Source organism: Brassica oleracea, chromosome C4, assembly GCF_000695525.1.
Source record: "Brassica oleracea var. oleracea cultivar TO1000 chromosome C4, BOL, whole genome shotgun sequence".
Lineage (NCBI taxonomy): Eukaryota > Viridiplantae > Streptophyta > Magnoliopsida > Brassicales > Brassicaceae > Brassica > Brassica oleracea.
In genome coordinates this window covers 48,239,269-48,258,610 of record NC_027751.1, presented here as the reverse complement: position 1 = coordinate 48,258,610, position 19,342 = coordinate 48,239,269, and the positions used below count along the sequence as shown (strand labels likewise).

Genomic DNA, 19,342 nt, shown 5'->3' with positions numbered 1-19,342 from the left:
GCAACAAATAGAAACCATAACACACGAGCAATATAGAAGAGACTTCACACGATTTATTAAAAAAAAAGCGAAATAAAACAAAGCCAACAGATAATGATATAACAATAAGGAAATGCTTACATACACGACACGAGTACTCAACCACTAGACATACATAATCCTAATGGTTTCTGCGCTTATTCGGGCCAATTATCTTGATCAGCCACTCAGGTTTGTATGAAGCCATGACATGTGCTATTACCAATCCAAGTAACAGTCCAGGTCCATAGGCAATAACTACAGCTTTCCAGTTCAACACTTGTACTTGGTCTTGGTCTTCTTCCGGAGGTTCTTGTGTTGGTGGGACATTAGTCCCAAAGCAAGTTTCCTGGAGAGGAAGACCACAAAGCCCTGAATTCCCTTCGAATGAAGATTTAGCTTGCCCGGTAATCTGTGTTCCTTGTGGTATTTCACCCTTGAGCTGGTTGTGAGACACATTTATGTACTCCAAAAACGAGAGGCTTCCAAGTCCATTAGGAATAGTACCTGAGAGGTGGTTGCTTGATAGGTCTAGTGACTCGAGCTTTCCCAGATTGGAGAGAGACAGAGGAATACGGCCTGTGAAGGCGTTGTTGGAAAAGTTGAGTGCAATCAGCGCTTTCAAGAGACCAATGGATTCAGGAATCTGTCCTTCAATTCTATTCCCAGAAAAATCGATGGTGGCATAAGAAGTAAGTACAAACTTTTGCTCCATCAATAAACCTTTGTATTGCAAATCTATAGCTTCTGTATATGTATAGCACAGTCTCCCGGAAGTATTTTTTATGTGTACCATATATAGACTACCATCTTCATAGGTTGCTTTCCAATTGACAAAGTATGTTGGTGGCAAGCTTCCAGTAAACTTATTATCAGATATCTCAAATATGTGCAGCTCTGGAAACCCGAGAAGACCTTGACCAGGAGGAGGAGATATAGAGCCATAGAATCTGTTTGAACTGAGGACAAGGACTTTCAAATTTGGTAAAGACTTGAGCCAGAAAGGAAACTTGTCTTTGATTCGGTTGTGGTCAACAACTAGAAAATCTAGAGATGAGCAATTCTGAAGAGATCTTGGAAGTTTCCCGGTTAATCGATTGTATCCAACATCGAGTGATCGTAGAGAAGAACTCTTATAAAAGGCGTCAGGAATACTTCCTTCCAAGTTGTTCTTCCGTAGATTCACAAACGTCAAGTTACTCAAGCATTGAGGGATTGGACCCGTGAGTTTGTTGTAAGGTAGCCTCAAAAGCATCAGAGACCTATAATTGCAAACTGAAAGAGGTATGCTCCCTGTGAATCTATTGTCCAACGCAGAGAAGTCGGTTATATAGAGTGGTAGGAGAGGAATTGCTCCTTCAAAATAGTTCTGCTCCATAAATAAAGTCTTCACCGATGAATTTACCAAAACATCCACTGGACCTTCAAAACCATTAAACGAATTATTTGAAAGAAACACTGTGTTTAGACGAGGAAGCTTCCATAACCACTCAGGGACTTTCCCTTTGATCATATTTCCTGAAATGTCTATATTCTCCAACTTCTCAAGGTTCTTTAAGATGTTTGGGAACTCTTTGATGCCGCAACCTCGTAACAACAAAATCTCCAAGTCTATTGAGATGTCTGACTTTGAACCTAAACTGGCTGGAGATATACTATTACCGGAAAGATCAAGGTGCAGCAAAGATTTTAGTGAGGAGAAGAGTCTGAAGTCAACTGGATAGCTTGTGTTAAGGAAAGATAGGTCTAAATGTGTGAGGTTGATGAGTTTTGAGATAGGCTCTATGATTTTTCCTTCAAAATGGTTATTCCCAAGGTACAAGTACTCGAGCCTAGATGGGGTAGAGGAGTTAGGAAACTCAATAGATCCGGTGAGATCATTTACTCTCAGATCGAGATGTGATAAGAAAGGCATAGTGGTGAGAGAAGAAGGAATGGTTCCAGAGAAGTGGTTACCAACAAGATTTAGAACAACAAGCATGGTAAGATTTTGTACCAGTGGGAAACTACCAGTGAGCTGGTTGTTTTGAAGGTATAATTCGGTTAACGAGGTTAGGTTACTAATTGTGGGAGGAACTTTCCCGAAAAAGTCATTGGTCGAAAGATCCAAGAATTCTAGTCTGTTGAGATTTCCAAATTCAGAAGGGAGTGATGAGCTGAAGTTGTTGGAACCTAGATCAAGGTAACTGAGGTGGTGCAACTCAAACAGGCTACTACTGTTGGGATTCAGAGTTCAGGAGAAATGATTATTAAGAAGGCTTAAAACCGAGAGCTTTGTTAGATTCCGTATGAGTGGGAAACTACCGGTGAGCTCATTTTGGGAAAGTTCTAAATATGAAAGAAGGCTTAGGTTATTAAATGAGGAAGGAACTTGGCCGACGAAGCCGTTATAGCAAAGATTTAAAATCTCTAACCTGTTGAGATTGCCAAATTCAAATGGAAGGGTAGATGAGGTGAAGTTGTTTCCACTTAGAAAAAGGTAACGAAGATGATGTAACCTGAATAGGCTACTGTTGGGCTTTAGAGTTCCACTGAGACAGTCGCTGAGTCGTAGCTTTGTGACTGCACCGGTCGAGTTATCGCACCAGACTCCGTTAAAGGGATCACTGAGGTTGCAGTGGCTGCTATCAAACTCGTTCATGAACTCAGTGAGAGCTTGAGTCTGATGGGGACCACAAGCAACATAACTACTAGAATCGACTTTGAAAGTGAAGAAGCTCGTTGAATGGGAGACACAACAGAGCAAGATTAGCGAGAGAAAATGCAAACGCACGCAGGATTCAGACATGGATGGTCTTTATGAAAACTTTTGAAGAAGAATTGTTGGTGTAAGAAAAGTGAGAGGAAAGGTTGGTGGTATAAATAAAGATACGTCCCACACAACTTGACATAATGTCGCACCATCTATCTTATCTATATCTTATTCAATTAGAATCATCACAACTTCTTCTAGGTGGATTTTTACGATGGACCGCATCTATCTTAATTAAATGCCTTATATATTAGCCGTAACATGTGCAACTCATCTATAATAAAGTGAACCTCATATTTTAATTAAATACCTCATCTCTTATTTCTTAGCTGTAACATGTGCGACCTCATATATATTATTAAACGTACCATAACTTAACTTATCCTAATTTCTATGTTAATAAGTTGGATTTTGAATATAAACTCAGAGAAAATTTCACGGTTAATTCACGTCTAGGCAAGAATTGTTATAACAGTTACTATTTGTTTGAACAGATGCCATAATAATATTTTGGTCACGATTAGAACCATGGTTAGTAATCTCGGTTCATCTCGGTAATCACCATGGTTAGTAATTTTTTTTTATTTCAAACTGATCAAACACAATGTTTCGCTTTGGAAGTTCATTTAATTATGTTAATAATTGATATCAATATCTATATTTCCCGGTAATTAAAATAACAGAAACCGAAATTTTATAACAATTAAATCTTTAGTAATCTCGGTTCATCTCGGTAATCACCATGGTTAGTAATTTTTTTTATTTCAAACTGATCAAACACAATATTTCGCTTTGGAAGTTCATATAATTATGTTATTAATTGATATCAATATCTATATTTCGGTAATTAAAATAACAGGAACCGAAATTTTATAACAATTAAAATCATTTCTCAAAAACCCCTTCTCCAAGGCGTATCAATCATGCCTAATATCTCGGTCACCATATTGTGTGATTTGCTATTTATTATAAATTAGTATATTGGCTTAGGGAATATTTGTGTAGTATATTCGTTTATCAACATCGATTAATCTTCTATAGAAAGTTCAACGTATATTCTTATTTACATACCTAAAACCTCAAAATTTACTTTGCCGTAAAATATTTTATGGAAAAACCCTTTCTCCAAGTCGTTTCAATTTTGCCTAATACTTCGGTGACCATATCGCGTGATTTGGTATTTATTATAGACTACTTAATTGGTTTAGGGAATATTCGGTATGTAAATTCGTGACCTTGCACTAAAATTAAACTATAAATACTGGTCTTCATAATCAATTTTACACATCCACGATCAGCTCCAAAAAAAAATATGGCGAAACCAAGCACTTTTCGATTACTTAATGGTGTCAAACCTGCTCGAAACAATTGGCTAATTCGTGTTAAAGTACTTCATTCTTGGAAACAAAGCACCAGTTTTGGAGGAAAAACTTTTGAATGTGTCTTAGCTGATGAAACTGTGAGTATTGTTTTTTGTTATATTTTAGTAATCATCGTATGGTACTCATTATCTAATTAAATTTTTTATTTTATGTAGGGTGTGAAGATTGCAGCATCTTGCAAAAGGAATCAAATTTTCCGACTCCAACGCGGTTTACCAGTTGGAGAGTGGAAAACTATCGACACTTTTCAAGTTCTAGCTGCTTCTGGACATTATCGCCCAACAAATCATCAATACGAATTGATACTTTTAACAAAATGTGATCTTCTATCTGATAAGATTTATCTTTCACTTTCAAGTTACGATGATTTAAGGAATATCGATGAAAAGAAGATTTTTTTCCTTAAAGGTACACATGTTTATTGATTACTTTGTCCTGAATATTAAGATCTCATTATTTTTTTTGACAGATCATGAATTCTGTTATCGTTAATTCATTATGTATTGTTGTTCATACAGATATTATTGGACAAGTCGTGGATCTTAATGGAGTTCAAACGGTTCAAGCTATGGGGAAAGACAAAAGGATGGTTCAATTTTGTTTGCGTGACTGAAGGTAAATTACATGTATATGATATATCTTATCTATCGTTCTACCTCTGTTTTTTTATGTTTTAAAAAGTTGTTAATTAATTTACTTTTGCTTTGTTTTCAAATGGAAAACATTAAGTGGTGATGAGATTGTGTGTTGCTTGTGGGGAAAATTTGCTGAGCAAGTTGAAACAATTTTGGAAAATTGTAACAATGAAAGGGTTATAATGTTGATAAGGTTTGCTAAGATCGGCTTTTTCAGAGGTATATTACTGGTTATATATGACTTTTAATTGAAATTTATTATAGAATGGGTTTACTAGGGATATATTGCATTCATCTTTTAGGTGAAGTACAAGTCACCAATGCCTTTGATGCTTCAATCGTGGATATCAACCCTATCTATGAGGAAGCAATTGAATTTAAAGAAAAGTAAGTTCATGCTATTTTTTTTATTGAATTTAAAGATAAAGAAATATCACCAATGCTTTTGATGCTTCAATTGTGGTTCTCAACCCTATTATTAATAGTATTGATTGAAATCACTGAACAGGATGTTGGCCAATGATCTTCCTTTTGCTTTTTTTTTAACGCTGATTTATTATTATCTTACAATTATGATATGAAAAAGATTACATAGACGATTCGACAACCGACAACACTACCTGTTTTATGAAGACCTACGCCTAACTGCATCACCTGAGCCGTCCTATGAAGATCCACGCCAGACCAGATTTACTTGCACCATGTTGAAGATCCCTTGTAAGCCTTTCTTCCGTAGTCTGCATAACTATTTAATAAATCGCTATATCCGAGACTTGAAACCTTGATTTCCTGTAATCTGCAATAAATTACATAGTCTGGGATTCGAATCCCAGACCTGGGTGTAGAAGTCTTTAAACCTTAACCAGTAGACTACGGTGCTTCCACAATTAGCCAATTGTTTAGAGCAGATTTGACACCATTAAGTAATCGAAAAGTGCTTGGTTTAGCCATATTTTGTTTTTTTGGAGCTGATTGTGGATGTGTAAAATTGATTATGAAGACCTGTTGAAAATTGATCGGCATATTTTGTTCCTCTTGCTGTTATTGAGAGAAAAGAAGCAAAGCAAATCGCCCAAAATAAAAAAGAAGATTGGAATGAGATTGAAGTGAGGTCAATTTCTAAGATATTGGTTGCTGCTGAGGTAACTATATTTGACTATTTGTATGTTTTACTGTTTTATATATACTAATTTTACCAAATACGTGTGTGTAACACTTTTCAGATTGAGAGTTACAAAATCATTTGTTCAATTGAGTCAGTAGACACATATTGGGGTTGGTTCTACATTGGTTGTAAGTTTGTAACAGATACAGCCGACGTGTTACTAAACTTGTTGGGAATGGTGTGGGAAAGCCAATTTTTTATTGTGACGTATGTCGTGCTAACAGATTTGAAAATCATAGAACCAATAACACTAGATTTAGTTCGAATTTTCAAATCCATTAAAATAACAACCAATAACCCCCACTAATATTGGTCTATCTATATTTAGATTAATTTTTATCATTAAATATTTCACTTTGTTCATTAAACATGTACTTTGGACTCAGGTACAAACTTCATTTGTTTGTCAAAGATGATAGCTAGGTATGCCAAGTAATGATGCTTGACGCTGTTGCCTAATCTATTATTGGTACCACTGCAACAGAACTTTGGGATAGCTCATATGATGAGGTTATTTTTTTAATTTATTACTAAATTTAGTAAAGTGTTAATTTTTCTAAAAATAATTTGTTTCAACTTGATAGATTGAAGATTCAATAATCCTACCTCAGCCAATTGAAAGTTTAGTTGGAAAATCTTTTTGCTTTGGTATTTCGATATCCAACGACAATTTAAACAATGGATCCATCACTTTTAAAGTTTCTGAGGTCTGGTCTGGAGATAAGATTCAAAAAATCGAATCTCAAACAGAGCCATCTTCCTGTTTTGATACTAATTCGTCTACTCTTTCTGGTGGAGATGTAAGTTATATATGATTGTTACTAATTACTTTACGAAACTCCTTACACGAATTCCTCTAACTTGTGCGCTGATCTTAGGTTTTTTTGGTGGATCAAAACAAAGAAAGTTCATTTGAAGGTTTTTCAACCCCACTCTTAAAGCGCAAAGAAGAAGATGCTGACCTGCTGGATATGACCTCTACGTCTAAGATGAAGTGCACTAAGATGATCAAGTTGGAGAAGACAAAGACTGATGAGTAGTTTTGTTGCAGAAAACTTTACTTTATTCCTTTAAATTTCGTGTTTTATTGCAGGTTTTTTTTTTAATATTGCAAGACTATTTGGAGCTTCTATGTTGTTTTAGTGGTGTTTTCTCTATTTATTATTAATAAAGCTGGTTTTTAGCACTTATACTCGATAATGTTCATCAGCAGTAGCATTATTTGCCATGTACTATACTCATATAAACAAATTTTTCTAACACTCAAACATATTAACTTAGCATATTACCAACACATTCAAAACGAATAGTTTCTTCATAAACATATCTAATGACACACTCTCTTATAAAGGTAGATCTTCAACAACATACCTGCTATTTTGTCATGCGAATTTGACGGAATCTTGGCCAAAAACGTGTAAACGTTCCCCCAAAAGTTAATGTATATACCTAACTCAAACTAATAAAGAATTAAGAAAATATGTCAAATATTTAGTTACTTTAAACATAATCACATATTTCACAAGTAAAAAATCAACATTAATTTATCACCAATGAACGTAACCGAAATTAAAATTTGTGCCTGAGCCGCTAAAACGGTGAGAAAGACATCTTTACATCATATTCATACACACAATTTCAATCTGATTTAAATTTTTTCATGAAGTTCCTATCATCTCCTATTAGCTAATCGTGATTCTGTTTTCTAATACAAACATTTTTTCTTGCTCCTAGCCAATCCTTGTGAAGAGAAAAAAAGATATTTCTGAAAATCATCCAGATGCAAACCTTATGGCCAATCATCTACAAAGCAAAACAAATCCTGCAACTGAGGAATTGTCTCATCCCAACAACCTCTCTTTACCGCCTACATCTGTTTCTGATATAGTGTTAAATGATTTCACAAATTGTTGTATGACGCCTACAACAACGGTCAATAATCCTAAACGTGGAATTGGTGAGTATTTTGTGTTTTATACTATCACTATAATCATTTAAATATTTTACTAAACAACATACTTCTTCATATTTTACCAAGATATGGGAAGTGAAAACAGTGAATTCAGGCGAAGCATCATGGGCTTGGGGTTGAGGAAATAGTCAACCACGTCATGAACTCATGGGAGCAAGCAACCGGGAACAAGCGCCATTAACCGGTTCTTAAGAACTGAATAAAACTCGGTTTATGTTTTGAAGCTTATGTATCTCTGTTTGTTGTTGTTGTTACTCAAGACAGTAAGAGAAATAAAGGTTCTGTAATAGAGCATGAGACTCATCATTACATTGTGATTCTCGTTAGTTAATGTCCTTTAACCGAAGCAAAGAGATCCTTGTAAGAACGTTTAGGAGCATCAGCACTAGCAACAATCTCCACAACCTTGTAAGAAGACTCCTCCTCATCAAGCAAAGCTTCAACCGCAACTTCAGCCACCTGGTCTCTCGATATGCTCCCTCCAGACAACGTATCCTCAGGCTCCATGACTACATTTCCCGAAGGAGGATCGTTCTTAAGCCCACCGGGCCTCACAATAGTATAGTTAACGCCAGATCTTTTGATATACTTCTCAGCTTGAAGCTTAGCGATCAAAGTAAGCCCAAAGACGTTGAGGAAGATGTACGCCGGGTTAAGAATCTGTCCCGTCGCAGCTCCGTTCACCAAGATCGAGCTCACGAGAACAAACCTGCCCACTCCTCGCTTCTTACACGCGTCCACCAAGCTCACCGTTCCGAAGTTATCGATCTTCCAAGGAGCGAAGAGATCGAACCCGGGGCGGAAGCCAGTGGCGCAGATCACGGCTTGAGTGTCGTCGCCGATGGCTTCTGCTAGCTTCTCTGAGCCTTCTGTCACGTCTGCTTTAACCTATATACAAGAAGATAAGAGAATGTTGTAAGAAAAAAAAAAAAAAGTTGGGTTTTTTTTTTTAATTAAAAGGGAAAAAAAGGACATTACGAAGTGAAGAGATGGGTCTTGTCTGAAAGATGTTTTCGCTTTGTCTACATCGCGAACGCCGGCTTTGACGGCGAAGCCGCGGGATAAGAGCTGTTCCACGATCCTCTTCCCGGTTTGTCCTGTGGCTCCGGCAACGAAGACCTTCTTCTTCGCCGTGTTTTGTTCCATCTGAGACACAACAACACTGTTAAACTCATCAACCAAAACATAATCTAATTAAAAATCTGACCTTGATGGAAGTGAAGGAGCGAGAGGAGTTTGTGTTCTTGGCGAAGAAGACCAAAGAGGAAGAGGAGAAGAGAGCAGCTGAGGAGGAATGTCTGAGAAGAAGCAGAGATGTTGTCATATCATCGACCTATTATGTGTAATAATCTCTCTCTCCCTCACGAAGTTTTTTAACGGTGAATAATTATTCTTTTCTTGAGGTTTTCGTTTTGTGATTCTTTTTCGTAGATGATATAACGCCACGTGGCGTATCCGTCTCTCATTATCGGTTAATTACCAAAAAGCCCCGGGAGGAAACGTATTTTTTTTTCCGAGAAAATATTTTTGACGGCAGAGGAGACCATGACGAAGAGAGGACTCAAGTCGCGGCCTTCGTCGCCGTCGTACGGCGGTGGCTCTGCTCGGTATGTTTTCTTTCATGAGAACAAGTTTGTTTTTTTTTTATTTTCTTAGGTTCTGCTCTGTTTTCTATGTTTAGAGTTCTGCTTTGCTGTCTCTCTAGTGATTGATTACTGATTTAAAAAAGTGAATTGGGTTTGGGGAATTGGATCTAATTGTAATGGAAAGGTGTGAACTTTATGCTATTCAAAGACTATGTGAGAAGATGATGTTACTTGTTAATTGCATTCTGTAAATTTTATTTGCAGGAACTTGGAGTTGGTTGGGAAGTCAAGCGAGGATGTAAGGAGCTCTACAAGACTCAGACTCAAGCCTTTGAGGAAGCCGAAGACTAGCCACAAGCAGAAGAAGAAGAAAGCTACTAAAGTCCATGAGAAGATGCCCAAGAAACCTCCCACTGCTTTCTTCTTTTTCTTGTACGTGTCTGATTCTGATATGATATGATTAGTTGCTATTGTTTTCTCTCAAGGGGTAGCTCGTCTACGTTTTGCCATTTCTCGTTAGTTATATGGTGTGGTTACTTTAGGAGACATAGGAAGATACATACACCTGTTGCATGCGTTTTGCCTCTTGCCTGATTTTGCCTTTTTGTCTTTTTGGTTCCAAAGGGAGGATTTCAGGAAGCTATATCAAGAGGAGAATCCTGAGGTCAAGTCCATGCGTGAGGTAATTTCAATGTTTTCAAAAGTATTACCATTCACTTTGTATTCTGTTGCTTGACTTAGTTTTCTTCTTGATTCTGTCTTAAGATTGGGAAGACATGTGGAGAGAAATGGAAAACAATGACTTACGAGGTAACTCATCTTCTCTCCCACTTTACTTTCTTGTCTCTTAGAGTTTGATGAATCAGAGACCATTTCAGTATCCTCTTCCAATAGTTTCCTCAGTAACGTTTGTTCAAGTCACAACCGAATGCATAGAATCTGAAAAATTGTGGTGATAGCGTATGCTTACCTGAGCAAGGAAATGATTTTCATGTGTTCTATTTGCTATTATGAAGTTTCTTACTCATGCTTATGCTTTAGCTAAGCAAGGAAATGATTTCTATATCATCTTTTTGCTCCTCACATGGTTTTGGTTACTATTTCAAATCTTTTAGAGGGATGGAAGTTTCTTACTCATTGCTTGTTTTCTCCTTTACTGTTTTACAGGAGAAGGTAAAGTATTATGATATAGCCACTGAGAAAAGAGAAGAGTTTCACCGAGCAATGACTGAATATACTAAGCGAGTGGTACCTTCTTTTCTTCTTATTCTTTTTTCCTTACTATTTAATACTTCTCAGTGTCCCACTGGTCCGTTTGTAGAACATCATTAGTCTGAGCTTTTCATTCTTACTATTGTTTATGCAGGAATCAGGTGAATTTGATGAATCAGAGACCGAATCAGACTTTTCTGAATAGACCCACATTAGAAAAACATTTGTTCTAAGCCTTCTAATAACATTTAGAAGTTTGTTTTTGGTTGAGATCTTTTCTTTCCTTGACACTCCTGTTGACTGCACTTTGAGATTAATAGAAATTAACCAGTTTCTCAGGTACTTTCTTGACTCCTGATTACATATCAAATTGATAGTCACACTCTATAGATGAGAACAACCAAGATCTTTCAATGTATTAGTAACTTCTGTAAGGCTAATAAACAAAAAATAGAATATCAAAAAATGTAAACTCGGATCTTGTTATCTAAATCTTCATTCTACAGAAGCCTTGTCCCCGGAGAGAAACACAAGACAAGACGAAGCCTGCATCTTATTGGCTTGACCTTGGATCCTACCATGGACTGCTTCCAACTTATCCATGTACTCTTTGAGTTCATCGATGGTAAGCTTCTCAATAGGCTTCTCGAACCTCTCATCCCCACCGGATTCAAGCTTTGCCTGCCTCTCCTCGCCTCGTTTCTTCTCAGCTTCAATCTCTCTCTTGAGACAATCAAGATGTTCGTTCACTTTCTTCATTTTAGGTCTACTTTTGCCTCTTTCTTCTTCTTCTTCTTCTTCTTCTTCTTCTTCTTCTTCATCACCACCACTGTCGGAATCATCATCGCATTCCCTCATGAACCGCTCTGTGACAGCGTCAAGATTCGGTTTCCCGTATGAGTAAGGCTTGCCTCCTGGCGAGAAGACAACAATACCTAACTCAGCGTTGCAGAGGGTGGCTAACTCGCTAGCCTTCTTGAACAAACCGGTTCTACGTTTTGAAAAGGTGACTTGCCTTGTGTTCATGTCCTGAACCATCTCCATCTTGATCTTTTTCCGACCCATTTGTTTTGCTAAACGGTAAATAATAATAAGACAGCTCGGTTTTGTTTTCCTTTGTGCAGTGAAAGAGTATTATATTGGTGAAGAATACAAGAGATTTCTCTAAATTTAGAAAGGAAGGTGGGAGAATTTTCATTGAACCTAATAAGAGTATATTTAGCAAGTTTTTAAATGAGAATCTTGAATTGCCTTATTTCTAATTGTGTTATTCAAATCTCCACTAATTGTATTAATACACTATTAGAAACTATTCAAATAAAGAATGAATATATTTTATAAACTGACAAAAATCACAGAGAACAGACCAATTCGATTAGAGATAGGACTGGGCGCGTTCGGGATGAGTTTTCGGTGGGTTTATCATCTTTAAGTTTCATTCGGATTTTGTGTATTTTCGGATTCGGTTGATAATATTTTGGAAGAAGACATAATTAGAAGGAAAACCGATTAACCAACAAAAAAAAATTGAGTTTTTAGTGGATTCATCTTAAAAGATCCGTTTAGATTATATATATATATATATATATATATATATATATATTTGGTTCACATTCGGTTAATAATATTTCGGAATAAAAGATGATAATTTTTTGGAAGAAAAATAACCAGTGAAAAATGGGTTTTTAGTGGATTCATCTTAATAAGCTCCATTTGGATTATATATATTTGGTTCGAGTTCGGCTAATAATATTTTGGACACAGGCAAACCAGTCTTGTAATTAATAGAAATCGACCACTAAAATACTCTTTGCAAAAAAATCTAGACCGAGAGTAAGTATTTCAGCAATGTAGAAGAGTGATACATATGCAAAGCTTCACTAGAGCCTGTCTATCTCATCATCACCAAATTTAAAGTAATCATAAGCAGTACCACCTTAATCTGCGTCCCAAAACCACCAATAATTTCGTAAAAAGAATTTAAAATTAATTAAAATAAAAAATAAAAAAAACTATCAATCCAACATCACAAGGAAGCTCATCACTTCGTCGAGAGTATATTTATGGATGAAATCAGATTTTGCTGTCGTTACACAAAAAAAAAAATCACCAAATTCAAAATAATCATAAACAACACCACCTTCTTCTATATCAGCAAAACCTTCTTGAGGAAGCTCATCACAACTCTCAAGAAAGCTCACGTCACCCATATCCATCCTGAGCCCGACAAGAATAATGTCACCATAGCCGCTTGCATCTTACCTCCGATGGTGACACATCCCTGTAACTCGGTCTATGCACTTGGCTTTGCACATACGGAGAACTAGAGCGTATTCTTGACCGTCTTCTTTGAAGATGATCTCTCGTTTATCTTCTTCTGCTTCTGTTTTTCCCTCTCTTTATGTTCTTTCCTACTTTTCATTTGTTCTTCGATCGGCATGATTGAAACCACTTAGATGTAAAGGGTTTAGATATGAATTTCTTGTTTGGTAGAAACTAAAATTAAAAATGAGAAAAATTTAATAACCGAGTTTGCTTCTTTTTGTCTTTATTGTGTTAGGATTTGGGTCAAAAATTATATCGTTTTTTCTTTTGGGGTCAAATCCTCAAAATCAAAAGTCTATATGATCTCAACCCATCTGGTTGAAATATTGCTTGTATACTCATTTTTTCCTGTAGCATAACTTTCAAGATGGGTTTCCAAGCCGTCGACCAAAATATTGGAATGGCCAAACATGAGTTGACGAAAACAGAAACTATGAGAAGGAACTCAAAATTAGTTTCAGGAAGTCAAAAGGTTTGCTAGATTCCATTAGCATAAGATATTGTAATATTGTTTTTTTTTTTTTTTTGAACTGATAGAAGGATCTAACAATACTAAAAGGACGATATCAAGTCCTTTAAGTGCATCCACATCAGTTCAAAAAATCAACCAATCAAAATATAAGTTTATGCCATGTCACTACTACTTTGTACGAAGAAGAGAAAAAGTGGGTCTTTCGTTTGGTCTCATAGAAACTCATATCCTGACCCATAATTGATCTTAAGGAAAACATTATCCTTCATTGCCACACTCTTCATCTTTCTCACTCCATTCATCATAACCCCACCCATTAAAAGAGTCCTCCGTGACTTGACTTCGGTGTCATAAAGATCAATTATTCAGAGAAGCAAACGATAGCTACGAAACTTTTTGGATTCCCACATCTTTTCATCTCATATAAACCTTCGTTCACATTCCAATTATACACATTATTCACCATATCTGAAAAAAGCTACATCAAATGGCTTTCAGAACCGTGAAATCTTCCGGTAAAGCTCCACCGCTCAGTTCTTCAGTGACCTCACTCCGGGGTTTGGAGAGACTGAATTGCGATTTCTGTTATGCAATTTTGGGAAGCAAGTAAGGGGGCATATCAATTGGGCTAGAGATTCTGCTCATCTTTGTACATGTATGTTATCATCTTCCCCAAAAGATTTTTTTTCACTTGAGCCGTTATTACGATTTACTAACTCAGTTGAGTTTCAGGGTACTGTCATTGAAGGGTTTATCTCCAAATCGGGTTTCCCAATCGCCTAAACCGTGGAACCATCTTTAGCTTTGCCACGATTTCACGTGAAATAACCAAATTTTATAACCGTCTTTGTTCTTGCACATCACAGATATGCAATCTTCAACCCAAAAGTAAAATTCTTATTCTTTCTCACGTACGGTTGCTCCCACAACCAAATCATATACTGGATATACCTAACCATCTCCAAAGTAATGAATTTCTCTGACCTTTGTCTCTGTATATTACTTTGCATCAATAAGTATATGTAGTTAACTGAACATGTCTGTCTTTGTGGTTCAGATTGCAACTCTAACATGTCACGCATACAGAGTTATGTACGTTGCGGTCTCACCTGATGGAAAAACGATTGTAACCAGAGCACGAGATGAAACCTTAAGGTTCTGGAATGTCTTCCCGTCCATGAAAACTCAGGTGAAACCAACCAACTTATCTTGCATTAACGAAATGATATTTTCAGAGGAAATAACTTGATATTTTAGTCTCTATACGCAGAACGAGGCAATGCGGTTGGGTGAGAATAGCATGCCTCGCTGATTATGAGATATATATCGGCCTGATTAATGTGATTTAAAACAACATGAGGTAGATCAGCGCAGCGGATTCGACAGGACAACATCAGCGTTCTCATCGGCCCCACTAGACACTCCCACCGCCGATCACCAGGTTCGCTTCTATTCCTTAAAAATAACTCGAATAAGCAGTCAATTGAAACTCCTTCAGAAGCTTTTGTGTCTCCCTCTCTATATAAAGTTGAAGAGGAGAGAGCTGGTGTACCTGTTTAGAGTCGTCTATTTGAGGTACCATCATTGTTCTTTGCACGCATGTATATGTTAACATGGTTAACCTTTAGAGTCCTTGAATCCAATCTATTTTTCTGACATTTGAACTTGGTGAGGAGGCATTGTTTCCCCATGTACTAGAATGGAGATAATTGGTGTGTGTGTAGAGGCCAGAAACATTACAAGTTGGAGATTGCATATCTTAACAAGGTTAGATGTCTTTCACTAGAGTATGTGTCGACTAAAGATCCAAATTTTACTAGAACAATAAAAAAGTTTCTACGTGTAGTTTTTTTTACCTATTGAGTTTTTTTTTGTATTTTAATATTCATATATAACCTTAGCTATGTTGTTGAGAACTCCTGTATAGATGATAATAACACCATTGGTTTGGTTTGGATTGTTTTTCACCCAAGTCTGGCGCAGAAGGAGATTTTAACGCTCTAGACTTTTTGCAGGCTCCAGGTATAAGTGAGTTATGTATAAAAAAATGGAATATTCTTTTCAGCTGAATATAGATAATAATACTGTCCTAAGTTGTCAATGTAGGATTTGATGACATAATTTAACGGGGACGATGATACTTATAGGATTAGGAAGCTTGGCTTAATGTGGATCTCTCTTAGCTCCCCCACTGCTACGACTTTTTAATGTTTGATTATTTTCATACGCAAAAAATTTAGTCTTACACATATATTGTTAGTCCTTATGCTAAAATAATAAAATCAACATTTATATGATTATTAATCGCAAGCTAACAGTTCTTTTTGTCAAAAATATAATAGTTCTTCTTTTTTCGCAGTTGAGAAAAAGTAAAGAAAAAAACGGATTAATAAATTACGCAGCCTTTTCTAAAGATAGATATTTAGACCTATGTTTGTATACTAAGCATAAATATACCTAACCGATAAAAACTTTTAAATTGTAAAAATTAATATATTAGATATTAAATATCTAAGTTAACTCTTTAAAAACTGAATAATTTTGGAAATCATGTAAAATCTCAACTAACCAAAAAGATGATGTCTTAAACATATAAAATCAATATCAATATAAATGTGCCAAAAGAATATAAAAATATAGATATGAAAAGAATTGAAGATAAGAATAACTAAAAACTGGATATAATTAAAAATATAGAAAAAAAATTGGAAATATAAATGGCAAAATATACATTATACAAAGAGAAAACTTCTGAATCGAGAAGACAAAATGAAGTAAGACGGAAGCTTACACCTAACTACAAAGACAACAGAAAACATGCAATGAAAAGGTTTAAAAAACAAAATTTATTGTAAATACACTTTTGTGAGACTAATTATATATGATGAAAGAAGTATTTTTATAAAATTATTGAACATTAACAATTTGAAAAGAAAATCATGTAGGAGAAGAAGAATAATCCTAATATATATAAAGATTAAGAATTCATATTATGGTTCGATATGTTTTTTTATTAATTTAAATAAAATAAAAAAATAATATTCGCCGCAACATTATTATTAAGAGCTTACTTTAACAACTCTGTAAAAGTTTCTCAAAGTTTCAAATGAGAACTAACAAAAAATAAGCATTATACAGCGCATGAGATCAACAAAAATTAACAACTAAGATGAAAAAATGACATTAAGCTAATTCCTTACATTTATTGTGTTAGTTATGCTACTCATTTTTCAGTTTTTGTCTAATTATCGAAAAATATGTGGTATAAAATAAGATGATGAACAAGGTTACTCCAAGTTTATTGGTAAAAATAAAGAAAAAGTAGTGAAAATTATTTAACCAATAAATACTTATCAAAATACAAACTCAAACAAAACAATTCACCTAATAGTAAAGAGATTTTTTTAAAAAAATACTTTATTTATGATTTTTAATTGATAAATACTTTTTTGTTTGAAACCTACACTTATTATATGAAAAACAAATATCTTGAGTTGATTTCAAACTAACAAATTAGAACTAAATTTAAATTAAGTTAATTATATTTTGAGATAAACATATATTTAAGATTGCTACATGTTAATCACTTCAAATGACAAAATATATAAGTTTTATAAAATGTTATGAAGTCCATCTTTTTAAGAAAGTACAAAATTTATATAAACAGAGAACTGGCACACTTGCAAGCATTATTCATACCCTCATATTTAGCATAATATTTATCAAGCCTTCTGTCTTCAGTCATATCTTATAATTAATTTTTGTTATACTCTAATTTAGATTATAAAGAGTCTCGATTTTGAGTTTTTTTCTACGATACAACTTTTTATTGTTTTTGGTAGCTTTTCATACTGATAACTTTTATTGGGTTAGTTTAAAGTTTAGGAGTTTATGAAATCCGAAACTAGCGTTTGATTTTGTTTATTTAAAAAGAAAATAACCAGAAAAAATTAGAGGACATAGTAGATACGAGAAAGTAGATAACAAGAAAAAGCCCTTAAAACATAAATGCTTCATGCTTTATTTTTTCAAGTAAAATATCTATTAATAAGATTTTATTTATATAATATAAGTACTTTTTTAATAAAAAAACAGATAATTTTTTTTATTTTTGTTTACTTCTAATTAAATATTTAAATAATTTATAAAAAATATACTATTATAATTTAAATATTCATTTTTTGGTCATCAATACTTTAAATATTCTTTTCTGGTCATCAATATTTAAAATATTTAGATTGTATAGTTTAGTTAATTTACATAAATATAAACATGATTTTTCAACAAAAATACATAAATATAAACATGATTTTTCAACAAAAAAACCAAGGAATAGTTTTCAAATACATCTTATATAAGAGTATTTTTTCAAATTTTCTACAATTTAAGATATATAAACCGCACGTAGCGCGGTGAAAAACTCTAGTATATATACAAGAGAAAAATAATAGGCCTATAATCCCCAAAAAAACACTACGTCCTTAACTAAGACCGCAAGGAACATGACCAAAGTTTTGCGAGTCTTCGAGTTAATGAGTTTAGTCACCTTGAACCTATACATGGGCATTTAGCATGATTATCCCTATAACCCCATAAGGGTTTCTTAATGACTTTTTTAGTATTAAATGTGTGTTAAGAATTTAGTTAAGAAACAACTAGTTTTTTCTCTTCCATTCATAGTTTCTTAACTTAAGGGTTTTTTAAAAAAAAGAGAGTGAATAGTGATTAAAGAGAGGGAGACAAGTATCAGATGGTGAGTTCAAGGGAGTTAAAGTATTCATCTTGCCAGTAGCAACTTTGAATGTGGTTTCGAATGCTTAGTTTGAATAGTTCTGTAATCATATCAAAAAGATCTAGTTTGAAACACGTGATGCTCACTTTGGTGGAGGAGGTGTAGCTTCTTTTGGCTCTTGAGGGATTGTTGATTATGCTGCAACTGCTGCCTGAAAAATCAAAACCATAATCCAAGGTTGATCCAGCATTATTGCATCTGTTTAACAGTATTTTTCAAGTCTGAGATGAATAAACTCAATCTGAAATTACTGAGTTTTACTCACCATTTCAAGTTTATCAAGCAATTCAGTCTCATCCTCATCAAGAGCTTTGGGTGATCCTGGCAAATCCAATTCAAAAAAAGAGTTAACCACTGAACCCGTAAAAGGTGCTTCCTTTAGCACGCTCCTGCAAGTAATCTAAAATCCGAAAAAGAAAAAATTACAGATCAAGATTCAACAATGCTCAGAAAAAAAACATTAACTTGACGTAGAAATTAAACCCTTACCGAACAATCCAGAGATCACATTGTGTCCACCAGGCGCCTGACCACCAGACAAAACAACACCGATCTTTAGCTTCTCTTCCGAAGCAGCATCACTCTGATCTGGAACAACTGATACAGACAGTTGTCCATATAGACCAAGAAACAACTTCGCAATCTCATCTGCAATCATATAAAACACTAAATCCTCAGGAACACAGATTTGTAAACAAGATCTAGATTTGTATACACCAACAAAATCCAAATCGAAAGTTTCATCAGATCAGACGAGAGAAACCCTAACCTGGGTGTCCGGTGGCGGAGCTCGCGGGACCTTCGACGATTTTGAAGGCTCCTTTGAGTACAGAAGGCAAAGGAAGGGCGTTGTTGATCCGGCTCGACTGAACCTCGCTGTAGACAGGAGCGTTGCTCCCTTCACAAAAGCAATCGTCAACGGAGAAGAAGAAAGAAAGAAAAAAAAAAGAAAAAAAAATCAAATTTTACAGTTTGCTGACACGTGGTTTAAAGATCCTTTCTATGATCGTTTTCTAAAATTATGTATTAAG

At 35.0% G+C, this 19,342-nt stretch overlaps 5 protein-coding genes and 2 long non-coding RNA genes across 22 annotated transcripts; 2 read left to right on the top strand and 5 right to left on the bottom strand.

The window, feature by feature from the left end:
- Positions 1–31: 31 nt before the first annotated feature.
- On the bottom strand, positions 32–2,869 carry LOC106342117 (receptor-like protein 12). The gene has a single exon (XM_013780957.1). The coding sequence runs from the start codon at positions 2,804–2,806 to the stop codon at positions 2,252–2,254; it is 555 nt and encodes a 184-aa protein (XP_013636411.1). The 5' UTR covers positions 2,807–2,869; the 3' UTR covers positions 32–2,251.
- On the bottom strand, positions 161–1,999 carry LOC106339099 (receptor-like protein 12). Its single transcript, XM_013777915.1, has one exon. The coding sequence runs from the start codon at positions 1,997–1,999 to the stop codon at positions 161–163; it is 1,839 nt and encodes a 612-aa protein (XP_013633369.1).
- Positions 2,870–8,188: 5,319 nt separating the features above from the next.
- On the bottom strand, positions 8,189–9,320 carry LOC106336655 (uncharacterized protein At2g34460, chloroplastic). The gene is made up of 3 exons (XM_013775549.1): positions 9,132–9,320; positions 8,903–9,070; positions 8,189–8,812 (listed from the first exon to the last, which is right to left on the bottom strand). The coding sequence occupies exons 1-3, from the start codon at positions 9,246–9,248 to the stop codon at positions 8,252–8,254; spliced, it is 846 nt and encodes a 281-aa protein (XP_013631003.1). The 5' UTR covers positions 9,249–9,320; the 3' UTR covers positions 8,189–8,251.
- A 101-nt stretch (positions 9,321–9,421) lies between these two features.
- On the top strand, positions 9,422–11,066 carry LOC106336656 (high mobility group B protein 14). 2 transcript variants are annotated; one of them, XM_013775550.1, is made up of 6 exons: positions 9,422–9,531; positions 9,775–9,942; positions 10,135–10,192; positions 10,276–10,320; positions 10,678–10,758; positions 10,877–11,066. In XM_013775550.1, the coding sequence occupies exons 1-6, from the start codon at positions 9,470–9,472 to the stop codon at positions 10,925–10,927; spliced, it is 465 nt and encodes a 154-aa protein (XP_013631004.1). In that variant the 5' UTR covers positions 9,422–9,469; the 3' UTR covers positions 10,928–11,066. The 2 variants fall into 2 exon arrangements, with proteins under 2 accessions (XP_013631004.1, XP_013631005.1); XM_013775551.1 differs by lacking the exon at positions 9,422–9,531 and adding an exon at positions 9,559–9,694 and having other exon boundaries at positions 10,877–11,060.
- Positions 11,067–11,217: 151 nt separating this feature from the next.
- On the bottom strand, positions 11,218–11,801 carry LOC106339098 (agamous-like MADS-box protein AGL62). The gene has a single exon (XM_013777914.1). It carries the CDS (start codon positions 11,785–11,787, stop codon positions 11,218–11,220), a length of 570 nt encoding a protein of 189 aa, XP_013633368.1. The 5' UTR covers positions 11,788–11,801.
- Positions 11,802–13,771: 1,970 nt separating this feature from the next.
- Positions 13,772–15,819, top strand: LOC106340680. 14 transcript variants are annotated; one of them, XR_001269477.1, is made up of 6 exons: positions 13,772–14,174; positions 14,252–14,485; positions 14,577–14,708; positions 14,777–14,960; positions 15,048–15,541; positions 15,626–15,819. It is a non-coding gene; the product is annotated as an uncharacterized LOC106340680 (long non-coding RNA). The 14 variants fall into 14 exon arrangements; XR_001269486.1 differs by having other exon boundaries at positions 14,777–15,094; positions 15,196–15,541; XR_001269487.1 differs by having other exon boundaries at positions 14,777–15,094; positions 15,193–15,541.
- Positions 15,820–18,119: 2,300 nt separating this feature from the next.
- LOC106341687 lies at positions 18,120–19,272 on the bottom strand. 2 transcript variants are annotated; one of them, XR_001269737.1, is made up of 4 exons: positions 19,081–19,272; positions 18,801–18,959; positions 18,577–18,632; positions 18,120–18,462 (listed from the first exon to the last, which is right to left on the bottom strand). It is a non-coding gene; the product is annotated as an uncharacterized LOC106341687 (long non-coding RNA). The 2 variants fall into 2 exon arrangements; XR_001269736.1 differs by having other exon boundaries at positions 18,123–18,462; positions 18,577–18,711.
- Between the last annotated feature and the right edge of the window lie 70 nt (positions 19,273–19,342).

Coding starts and splice junctions, on each gene's coding strand:
- LOC106339098 (XM_013777914.1), bottom strand. CDS start 11,787: ATGGGTCGGAAAAAGATCAAGATGGAGATGGTTCAGGACATGAACACA.
- LOC106339099 (XM_013777915.1), bottom strand. CDS start 1,999: ATGCTTGTTGTTCTAAATCTTGTTGGTAACCACTTCTCTGGAACCATT.
- LOC106336655 (XM_013775549.1), bottom strand. CDS start 9,248: ATGACAACATCTCTGCTTCTTCTCAGACATTCCTCCTCAGCTGCTCTC. Junction 9,071..9,131: donor GCTCCTTCACTTCCATCAAG/GTCAGATTTTTA, acceptor GTTGTGTCTCAG/ATGGAACAAAACACGGCGAA. Junction 8,813..8,902: donor AAGACCCATCTCTTCACTTC/GTAATGTCCTTT, acceptor TCTTGTATATAG/GTTAAAGCAGACGTGACAGA.
- LOC106336656 (XM_013775550.1), top strand. CDS start 9,470: ATGACGAAGAGAGGACTCAAGTCGCGGCCTTCGTCGCCGTCGTACGGC. Junction 9,532..9,774: donor TACGGCGGTGGCTCTGCTCG/GTATGTTTTCTT, acceptor TTTTATTTGCAG/GAACTTGGAGTTGGTTGGGA. Junction 10,759..10,876: donor CTGAATATACTAAGCGAGTG/GTACCTTCTTTT, acceptor TTGTTTATGCAG/GAATCAGGTGAATTTGATGA.
- LOC106342117 (XM_013780957.1), bottom strand. CDS start 2,806: ATGTCTGAATCCTGCGTGCGTTTGCATTTTCTCTCGCTAATCTTGCTC.